Raw genomic sequence first — 11,235 nt, forward strand, 5'->3', positions numbered from 1 at the left:
ATCACAGCATTTGACATTAAAACAGCAGAGCAGTTGGCTTCTTTCTGAATTAGGAACCAATTTTAAAAGAGTAAAAGTTGTTTTCCTTTCTGCTCCTTGCTACTGTATTAGCCTAGCTGCTAGCTCATTCATATTAGCAGTATGGTTAGCAGACGGGAATATAAACAAACTGTTCAAAGTGTCACTTTAACTTTGCTTTAACATATACATATAGTACATATATGTAATAGAATTAATTCAATCATATTTTAATAACACGATTAAAGGGGAAGACTATATAAGTAAAAATGAATATCTTTCATAGTAATAGTGCGATCCTGTGTCTGACCGCTAGAGGGCCCCAGAGGGCCCCCCACAGCCGGCAGGGAGGAAGGAACACAATGTACAGATGGAAGCCATTCATGAGCGGCGTCATGTTCCCAACATGCAGTCCATGTACCTTGGCGGGTGTACACACTATTTCAGGTTTGTGGGTCAACTCCAGGGGGCAGCTGGCTGGGGGCGTCAGTCATTTCTTACCACCACCCAACCAACCGGGTACTCCGTCTTCCTCCCACATTCCAAAAACATGTTAGCTTCATGCCCCCCCAAATTGTCCATAGGTATGAATGTGAGTGTGAATGGTTGTTTGTCTATATGTGCCCTGGGATTGGCTGGCCACCAGTCCAGGGTGGACCCCGCCTCTCCCCAAGACAGCTGGCATAGGCTCCAGCATACCCCCACCCCAATGAGGATAAGCATTAGCAATTGTAGTGAGTAAGAATAGCACGTTGCTAAAAGATAGAAAGCTGTCATTGTCCACTTGTGGTGCTCGTGTCAAATAGAGGATCTTTGAGCAGTGTTTATGCAGTATTGTGTATGCATGTTGTGTAAAAGTAAAAGTGTGCTACCCAAGTGTAAACATTGCGTGAGGGCTTCCACTTGTGTGTACATAGCTTGGCTTTGTTTTGCTTTTTACGAGACCCTGAAGGCATCTTGGCATACGACATTGCGGCTGCTTCCAAACTCTTACGCAAGCACTCATTCACACCTCATTATCACCTGTCAACTTGTCCGGGGGGCGGAGCCTCTCGGGGGCGTGGCCTCCTGGAAGTTGACGTCTCAGATTCCTTGAAGAATTTGACGTATGCATGTCGGGACCACACGGCGTGCACCAGACCTCACGTTATCAAGGCGGCTTATTGATTTATTATCAATTCCGATACGGTACAAATGACACCGTTGACACAGTTGCAGGCTAACTAGCGAGTCAAATGCGGTATATAAGCTTTTGGTATATAACCTAGCAGGCTAACTAGCGAGTCAAATGCGGTATATAAGCTTTTGGTATATAACCTAGCAGGCTAACTAGCGAGTCAAATGCGGTATATAAGCTTTTGGTATATAACCTAGCAGGCTAACTAGCGAGTCAAATGCGGTATATAAGCTTTTGGTATATAACCTAGCAGGCTAACTAGCAAGTCAAATGCGGTATATAAGCTTTTGGTATATAACCTAGCAGGCTAACTAGCGAGTCAAATGCGGTATATAAGCTTTTGGTATATAACCTAGCAGGCTAACTAGCCAGTCAAATGCGGTATATAAGCTTTTGGTATATAACCTAGCAGGCTAACTAGCGAGTCAAATGCGGTATATAAGCTTTTGGTATATAACCTAGCAGGCTAACTAGCGAGTCAAATGTGCTGTATAAGCAAGTAGGCTAACCTCTAAACCTGCGTTTGGTCGCTGGAAGAAGGGCGCACCTGGGCGCACCTGGGCGCACGTCTACAATGGAGCAGAAATCTGAGGTAGACTTGAGTAAGGAAGGAAAAGTACCCCATGTTGATGTACTTCTTCGTTGTGCTGTCCAAGATGGCAGACGGCCTTGGGGCCCATCCACCATGCAGATCAGCAGCTTTCAGTAAATCCACATGAAAATAAAAGGCGGCCAACAGGAAATGAAAAGTAAAAGCCGAGTGCTTTGGCCGTAGGACATCTGGTCCTCGTGGACCCGTGCAGCGTCCAGCACAGGAAGCAGAGGGAAGCCATGCTACCAACTTGGACACGTTTGCCTAAAAACGTCTTTTTCCTCGTCAGGTTCTGGGGGGGGGGGGCTCAGGGAACTGAGACACTGTGTTCTCTGCGGTGTGATGTTGACACAAACAGCTCGGGGCCTGGGGGGGGCGACCCAGAGTGAAACGCCGTCCTAAACACACACGGCCAGACACGCCACCATCGCCACTGAGCGCTCCTCGTTTGGGTTACGTAAACCGGCGCCATGTTTGTCTCAGGACCGGAGTGGCTAGCACATGCCACCAAATGTGACAAGATGAAAGAACAAAAGAGAGACCCCTCCCCTTTGGACATTCCCCGCCAATGACGCCACCCTCGCCCTTTGTCTCCACGCCTCGCAATCAGGCCGATTTTGGTGACGCATCAACGCTCAGCCAATGGCCTTCCGCTCTTCCGCCAGCATCACCGGGGGTGGGGCGGCGGGGGGGGGTCACGTGGCGCCCAACGAGGTCCGGTCTGCGGCCTGTCGCTCAGCATCACGTCGCCTCTACGCCCCGACGCGGCACAGAGGCTACGTGCCGCAACGCCAAACCTCCCCTCGTCTCATCACTTCCTGTTTGGTCTGCGCCATTTTCTTAACGCCGACACAAAATACCTTCAACGGTGATGAAATCCATTCAGAAGCCTCAAGATGGTGGATCTACCACTCCAACAAAAGATCCGCCATTTTTAAAGGGCAGCACAGGACGCCAGAGGGGATCCCAAGTCCCCTTGGCATTTTCGGACCAGTACTGTAGTATATACAGTATATACGCAGGTATATACACACCGGTGAAAAAGTTTATCTTTTCTCCCATTTTCAAAATGTGAGTATTTTTTCACTTCATTCCCATAGTTTTACTTTTTCCCATTAAAATGAAAACTATTTTACATAGATTACGACTTGGAAAAATAGTCTTCAATATTTCAACTTTCACCTCCCGACATCCTCATCAACTTCCTACTTTGTCCTGTTGGATTACCTTTACAATATTCATGCAATACTGCAGTCACAGTACTTGCATACTCGTACTGTTCAGGGTGGAAATAAGTTCCATGTGCGCCCCCCCTTTCATGTGTTAAGAAGTGGAAAGTCTCATTTCCTGCAGCATGGCTTTGCCCCCCCCCCCCACCACCACCGCCCGCCCGGGGCACCGTGTAGCCCCCCCGTCACCACCCGGGCCCCTCGGCATGAACACGCAAGTCGGTTGCAAAAGATTCCCAGCTTTATTACATGATAGAAAATAAAGGCCTGTGTTCATCCATCAATAAAAACAAACATTTTCTCAGGGGTTAAAAGGGGCCACGCCCCATGCCCAAGACGCGGTGGGGTTCCGCTGTCACGTAGCACAACAACACGTCCATTCAAGTGAGAAGAGCAGAAACAAAAATAGTGAAGAGTTTGAACGTCCCTTTGCTGCGCTAATGCTTTTTCACAATTCTAGAAAAAGTACTTCCTGTTGGATTGTGCAAATATTCAAATATTCTGACCCCCCCCCCCCCCCCCCTCCTCCACCCCCCAACGAGGTTGTGGGACGGCCATGACTTCATTTCAAAGGAACATCTGTCAAGCTATCCTGCCGTCTTCCAGATGATTGGCATCCTCACGTACGGCGTTAGCCCGCTAGCACGTACCTTTGCTAGGACTCATGGTCGGCCCACCCGGCCAAGAACAGGAAGAGCCTTCATGGGTCCACCCGGGTGAGTTGCGGCGTTACGTCTGGAGTCACGAAAAGAAAAAAAAACCAATCCGGGGTCCCGTGCTTCAGGGCGCCGGGTGGGCGTGCACCTTCTCCGTCATCTGCTTGGCGCTGTAGTAGGACAGGCCCAGCCCCACGATGGCCAGCATCATGGCGATCTGGTTGATGGCGCGGTCCTGGGGCTGCGTCTGCACCTCGCCGGCCACCTGCCTCTGTGGTGGGTCAAAGGTCGGGGGCGTGTTTGCTTTTGCAACAAAGAGTCTTCCTCACCAGCTTTTGCTTCCCTTTTTTTTTTTCCACCAACGCGGCACCTCATCCTTACGTAACACTTCCACCCCCCCCCCCCCCCCCCAAATAGGGGATGGGTCAGCCATCACGGCATGCACCACCATGTCAAATAATCATAATAATAAATAATCAATAAGTGAAATGATCCATGTTCTCCTGAAATAGTAATTCATAAGAGAACTAAAGCATTCCGGGATTATTAGGAGTTAACAAGGAAAGCACCGCTTCGTCATAAGAAATAATCACATGATTATCATCCATGAAAACCATAACATCTTTCTTAGATGGCACACTGATGGCTAGAGGTCAAAGGTTATGCAACAGCCGCCATCTTTGCCTAGCATCTGCTGCATGCGGCAAGCAAGTGGTACCATGGGGGGGGGGGGGGGGCTTCGAGCAAGCGTAAGATGTGGAAGGGGCGGGGCACGAGTACAGTAAGATAAACCAGACATCGATGCCGTGTTGTCGAGGGGGGGGGGTCCTATCATGCCCGGTCACCGTGGCGATGCCGCACATACCTGGAGCAGGCGGAAGTATCCGGGTGTGAGTCGGCCCAGCCGGATGATCATGTCTCCGGGTGTGGAGTCGGCTGGCTACAACAAAAGGACCTGCAAACCAGGAGAAAAGTGGCCTTGAAATCAACCTTCCGTCACCAAAAGCGGGAAGTCGGGAGGGTTTCTACCCGGCACCCTCAGGAAGGAACGCCACGAAACCCTGGAATTCCATACGATCCTGCCTAGCAACAAATTGGAAGGATTGCTAATAATGAATATTGAAGTCAGATTTTTCCAACATTTGTAACATTCCCTCCTTTTCCTTCCCGTCTTACACATGATTGGAAAATAGCCCAGATTTCCTTCTTCAAGCGTTCCCAACGTAATCCTACCAACGCTTCCTCATTCCTTAAAGCCAAACCATCCTTTCCTTTACTCTTCCTACCATCAACATTCTTCCGGATTAGGATTTGAGTCCAATATGATAGGGATTATATCCTTTATATTCCCAATATTCCAAGTATTAAGGTGGATATTTTGCTGCTAAACTAAAAGCTTCGTGACCGAGGAGCATAAAAAGCAGCTGCCGTCAGCAGATGGCCCCGGGACCGCACTCTGGACACCCCAGCGGTGACGTCCACCCTGATGCATCTTCATCGACGAGATGAGGATCCACTAAGCTGGGCTTCTTCCTGCTCCTTTCCGACGACAAACGGCTCCAGACATGGAGGAGGCGTGAGGTGGCGTGGACGTGATGCCACGCCGTGGGAAAGCAGGTTATGTCACGGGACGGCGCCGGTTCATGCATCACGCACAGCAGGGAAGGAACAGGGTGGGAGTGGCGGGAGGTCATCCCATCGCTAGCTAGGAAAGGCGAAGGCGGAATGAGACGCTAACCTGGGCGGCGTTCCTCCTCAAAGTGCTTCCGACTCCAGAAGCGTCCAAACGCGGGCAGATGCAAAACCTCTGCACGCCACAACCCCGCTCCGCCTCTTATCAAGCCGCGCTCTCGCCCAACCACGCGCACCGGCGGGCGGGGCTTGGTGGCGACGCCCACTGCCCCACTCCCCACTCACGCCGTCAACACGCATTACCCTCAGCGCTCGTTAGCACACATAAAGAAATACTTGAGGCGGAAACAACACGGCGTGATGTCCCAGCAAAGACTTCCTGCTGCAGGAAATGCCTCCAAAGACCCTCCAGCCTTTCAAAATAAAGCAGCTTCCTTTAGGAATCAGAAGGGTACTTCCTTCTTCTCCTACATTTACTATTTCTTACTACACACGGGGCCACGTCTTCACCCTGGAACAGATCATCAGTAATTCTTCCACTGAGGTCTGACCAAGCCCCCCCCCCCCAAAAAAAACAAATTTTAGGCTAAATAATCAACCATCAATAATCACTCTAATCAGGCTTCCTATTTCAAAAGAAGTTGGCTCCTCTGATTTCCAGTTATTTTCCCCCCAAACTTTACTACTGAAGTACTCTAGGGTTGTTATTTCATGTCTAGAGGGCTCTAATGTCAAAAACCATATCAGGTTTTCAATGCCTAATATGTTATATCATATTTTCTCCGATGATGTCTAGTACAGTATTGGCTGATAGGAGTGTAAAGGCGACTGTGGGGCTGTTATTTCATGTCTAGAGGGCTCTAATCGTGTTCACAAGCGTGTTTAGAAGGTCTAGGGAGGTTTTTCTATGCCATAACCGTAAAATATTTCATTTCTCATCAAGGAATCCCAATGATTGACAGCATGCTATGGAAGCCCAGCCCTGCAGCGCCACCCGGAGGGATTACCTTGACGTGGCGCTCCGCCGGCAGGTTGGGATGAGGACCAGCGGGTCCAAGTCATCCGTCTATTCCCGGATGAAAAAACAAGCCCTGCTGAATGTGGTGGTACTTTGTGTGTGTATATATATATACACACACCGTTGTTCCAAAGTTGGTGTTTCTTTGGCAAAAAATCCGAAAAGCACCTGAAGAAGACTTCCCGTGTTATCGTGTACTACTCTACTATGCAGCCTTGTGGAGAAGTACTCGTGGAGAAGTACTCGTGGTACTCATGTTTTTATGTGGAATGAAAGGTGTGGTTCCTGCACAGTCATCTGGGAAATATTCCTGCTATTCCTTTCTTTACCTGAAAGTACACACCTGCATACTACACGGGTACATGACGACATGACTGCTACTTCAGCCAACAACACCTTCGCTACTGCACTCTACTACTGCCAGTACTGCACTACATGGCTTTACTGTGCTGTAATAACGTGCATGGTAATACTGCAGTGTACTAGAGTACTAGAGTGAGGGTATGGTAATATTGCCTGGGTACACAGTGTCCACAACCAATCACATCCCTTCATTCTTAGTCCCGCCTTCTCACTGTGGCTGTTTGCCCCCCCCCCCCTCCCCCTCCCCTGACGGGTGTTTTTGCTGTCGTTGATTAAGAGTGATCCTGTCAAATACAGGATCTTTGACATGTACACAAGGCAGCGCGGCTACAAAAGGAATGGTACATTTGAAAGTAAACTGAAGTTGTACTTAGTACTAGTACAGCTGTACTTTTACTCGAACGCCAGTAAACGTGTGTCAACTTCCACTCGAGTCCAACATTTGAGTGAAAATGTCCAAATGGTTCTCGCTGGGATTGACGTGAGAAGGTTATGGTGGACTTTCCCATGGTGGTCCTCCAAACATCTCGCAGGAGACAAACTTGGAAGTTTCGTCCCAAGTTGAGGAACTTGGTGTGGAGACAAGATGCCGCCATGTTTCCGGCCATCAATCACTTTCATGAGTCGATAGTAAACAGGTGAGATGGAACAGCGGCGGGCTTACCTGTGGGGGTTGTGGGGGTGGGGGTGACTGCGAGGTCTTCGGCCGGCTAGTGGAGGACATGAGTGGGTACACCGAGTCTTCTTTAAGTTCGTGTGGAATGGACGTGTATGTATGTTGGGGGGGGGGGGGGGTGCGCCACACGCACGGGCATGCAGCCTTCATGTATGTCGGTGGAACATGACAACACCCCCGCACATGGACTCGTCCACTTAGCTCCCCTTGCCCCGCTCTCTCCCGCCCCATAAACGCTTGTGGTGACACCTAGGTGTTAAACTGAAAAGTCGTTCCTTTTACTGACTCCAGTTCTTTTGAGTCACTCACTTAAGTGAATCGGGTACCAGGTTCACTCGAAAGACTCGTGAAACCTGCGTCACTCAGTACTCGGATACTCACACATAGCTTGTGGGTGAAGTCCTGTCGCCTCGCCCGAACTTGTCCTTGAATGTATTTAATTTAGCTAGCAGGTGTGCGTAGTTAGTACTGAGTAGTAAGGAAAGGCGTCAACACACCATTAAGACATTTATTAAGTACAGTACCTCTACTAATGTACCTCCACTCCTGTACGCCCACTCAAGCTAGCAAACACAACACCAACCTCAACGAGTCATTTTAGAAATGAACACGCCTCATCTGACCTACATTCCTACAATGCTTGAGTGTCATGAATCAAATAGAAATATCCTAAAAATCTACTTTTAACCTGTCTCTAACAAACTTGTGGGTCCTGACCAAGCAGTTGAGAATCTACAAGAAAGGGATATTAATTGGTTGTGTAATTCATTTAACGCCATTTTGAAAGCATGAAAACATTGTCTAAACGGACATTTCTATGAATCTACAAATATAAAACACATTTATAGAGTTTAGAATAAAAACGTGTCACAGCATGTTAATGTTTACATAACATAACGTGTCCTATTTGAGCCACCATTATTATCTGGAGTGTGAGCACCCTCTAGTGGATAAAACTAATACCTACATAACATCACGTGTCCTATATGAGCCACTGTTCTTTATCTGGAGTGACAGCACCCTCTCGTGCGGGGGATTACGTTTCCTGGACCCAATCATTTGCATGCATGGCATTCATCTTACATGCCCGATGTTGGGAAGCTGACCAGTCATGTCCGAAAACGGAAGTCCCATTAAACGGTAAGAACACAATCCTGTCATAGGCACATATTCAGTAAAAAGTGGCTGTTTTTATAAAGTCTTTTCCTCACTATATATTTGGAATGACACGTTGGGATATTATTGTTTTGTTGCTCGGGTCCGAGTGTTACAGGCACTTGTCTTGGACAGCTATGTAGGGTGGCCTTGCATGACCTTTGAACCAGGAAGTTCGTCCGGTGTGAAATGCCTCTGGGATGGAATGTTAAAATAAAGTTGGTTGGAAGCAACAAGTAACATTTTCCTTCTCTCGCCCTTACTACGGTTGGGGGCTGAATAACACTGACAAGTTAACACGTTGGTTAGCTTAGTAGCTTAGTTACTTTATTCATCTACCTACCTGATAAGCTAACACCAGGATAGCTAGGTTGGTTAGCTAGATACTTTATTCATCTACCAACCTACCTGACAAGCTAACACCAGGATAGCTAGGTTGGTTAGCTAGATACTTTATTCATCTACCTACCTACCTGACAAGCTAACACCAGCATAGCTAGGTTGGTTAGCTAGATACTTTATTCATCTACCTACCTACCTGACAAGCTAACACCAGGATAGCTAGGTTGGTTAGCTAGATACTTTATTCATCTACCTACCTACCTGACAAGCTAACACCAGCATAGCTAGGTTGGTTAGCTAGATACTTTATTCATCTACCTACCTACCTGACAAGCTAACACCAGGATAGCTAGGTTGGTTAGCTAGATACTTTATTCATCTACCTACCTACCTGACAAGCTAACACCAGGATAGCTAGGTTGGTTAGCTAGATACTTTATTCAGGCTCCAGCAATGAATATCTGGAAAGCATCCCGTGGATAAAACGAGTTAATCTCAGGATCACCATATGCAACAGTGACCTCTGGTGGCCACACGGTGGAACAGCACTAACGGTTTCCAGAAAGAGGTGACTTTGAAAAAACTTTATTCAGTTACATTTAGATGAACCACTGGAGTCAGAAATATGACCATATTAGCTTATTAGGATGATTGAGTTCACAAAATACATGCTTTTTGGGGATTTCTGTCTGATTTTTGTCCTTCTGCCTGGCATGAAATAAAAAGCGGACCAAGACCTTCGTTCCAAAGACCGTTTCATACCTCAGCATAAAAACAGAGAACGTGATTTTTCCTTCCTTGAAAGAATGCTTTAGCTGCCTTGTAATGTTACAAAATGGACTTAAAAATCCAACATATGGCAAAAGATCTAATATTCAGCAGTTGAAAAAAAAGAAAGAAGCATTGAAGATGGGAAATACAATGGGGTGGGGGCACGGGGGCACGGGGCGGACTACAAGTCAAGGACGGCGGTGTGGAAAGAGATGCGGATGTGAGAACACACCATTAGTTACATCAAGTGCCAGACAAACCTATAAATGACATTTGTAATATAAAACTTGGTAAAAAATACTTCTTTCAAACTGTACAATCACCAAGTACACGGGGGAGGGTTGGGGGGCGGGGGGAGCACGGCGCAAGTGGGCTCATTTGGACTCGGCGGCTTCGGCCTTCGGTTCCTGGGAAAGACAGACAAGCGTTTGGGGCGTGTTCTTTTCTAGTGTGTGGCGGGAACACAAACCTCGGCCTTGGTCTTGCCGTTCTCTGCTGCCTTGCTCTTCTTCTCTTTGGGCGTCTTCTGCAACACAACAAGTCCAGCGTTAGTCACCCACAGGAGCGTCTTAACGCCGCTTCCTGGCCCCCGTCTGGCTCACCTTGGCCGCCGCCTTCTTGGTGGCCACCACGGCGGGTGCTTTGGGTTTCTGCAGGACAAGGACAGCCATTCAGCATGAAAGGAACATCAGCACAACATCGGCACCGTCAGACGCCACGGTTGCTCCTCAAACCTCTGCTCTTCTTTTTTCTACGTCAGCTTTCTTCTTCTAGTTGTGGTCCTTCATATTTCCACTGCTGACTTTCTAGCTTTCCCCCAACATCCTGCCTTGAAGGCTTGGACTGTATGATCTCATGGTGCGTTCTTCGGTCTTTCTACTTAAATGCTATTGAATGCTAACGTGCCTGGGGCCAGTACCAAAAGAAGCTGCGTGCCACACTTTGGACGCTCCTGGCGGACGCCCCCGCCATCCTGACTCCAGCCTCACTTCCTTGGTCCTGCTTGGGAGTATTTCTACTCTGCACATAGTCTATAATGTACATATATAGTACTACTGTATACAGTGTATAATGTCGACATGTCCCAGAGTATACGGAGATGTTTGTTCAGTAGATGGATGGGAATCCCTGGCACAAGGAAAGGTACTTTCTTTGGACGGATACAATGATAAGGGAAATAGCTGACAAGAGCTGAATGCTGTGCCAGTACAGTGCAGTGCAGTACAGTACAGTACAGTGCAGTACAGTGCAGTACTTCATGTAAGAAAAGCATGGATGTTGCCAGATATCAGCTCTTCAGATGGACGGATGCTAACAACGTATTTATATTTATTCCAACAAAAGCATGTTTACTATCAACTTCATCTTTTCCCACATTTATATTAGGACTATATTCCTGTCGTATTATGACTGGCTGGTTAGATTACCATGTTTTCCTGGTAATATTTGGATGTTATTCTTGCAGAATGACGGTGGATTTTTCCATGCATGCTGTGGTTATTTTGTGAAATGATATTCATAGAATATGCTGCAGGCCAAGATAATTTTGTGTTGCTGTAGTTGTTTAGATATTTGTGCGGTCACAAAGCAACAATCTAAAGTTAAA

The 11,235-nt window shown here is 47.6% G+C and overlaps 1 protein-coding gene across 3 annotated transcripts; it reads right to left on the minus strand.

The window, feature by feature from the left end:
• Window positions 1-3,239: 3,239 nt before the first annotated feature.
• LOC131137630 (putative transmembrane protein ZNF593OS) lies at window positions 3,240-7,468 on the minus strand. Of its 3 annotated transcripts, none has more exons than XM_058085800.1 (3): window positions 7,350-7,468; window positions 4,538-4,627; window positions 3,240-3,943 (listed from the first exon to the last, which is right to left on the minus strand). In XM_058085800.1, exons 2-3 carry the CDS (start codon window positions 4,586-4,588, stop codon window positions 3,797-3,799), a joined length of 198 nt encoding a protein of 65 aa, XP_057941783.1. In that variant the 5' UTR covers window positions 4,589-4,627; window positions 7,350-7,468; the 3' UTR covers window positions 3,240-3,796. The 3 variants fall into 3 exon arrangements, with proteins under 3 accessions (XP_057941783.1, XP_057941785.1, XP_057941784.1); XM_058085802.1 differs by lacking the exon at window positions 7,350-7,468 and adding an exon at window positions 6,312-6,477; XM_058085801.1 differs by lacking the exon at window positions 7,350-7,468 and adding an exon at window positions 5,411-5,537.
• Window positions 7,469-11,235: the final 3,767 nt, after the last annotated feature.

Source organism: Doryrhamphus excisus, chromosome 10 (genome assembly GCF_030265055.1).
Source record: "Doryrhamphus excisus isolate RoL2022-K1 chromosome 10, RoL_Dexc_1.0, whole genome shotgun sequence".
Lineage (NCBI taxonomy): Eukaryota > Metazoa > Chordata > Actinopteri > Syngnathiformes > Syngnathidae > Doryrhamphus > Doryrhamphus excisus.

Excerpts from the sequence above, each read along its gene's own strand:
- LOC131137630 (XM_058085800.1), bottom strand. The coding sequence starts at position 4,588 with ATGATCATCCGGCTGGGCCGACTCACACCCGGATACTTCCGCCTGCTC. Across the intron at positions 3,944-4,537 it reads GATACTTCCGCCTGCTCCAG|AGGCAGGTGGCCGGCGAGGT; the intron begins GTATGTGCGGCA and ends GACCCACCACAG.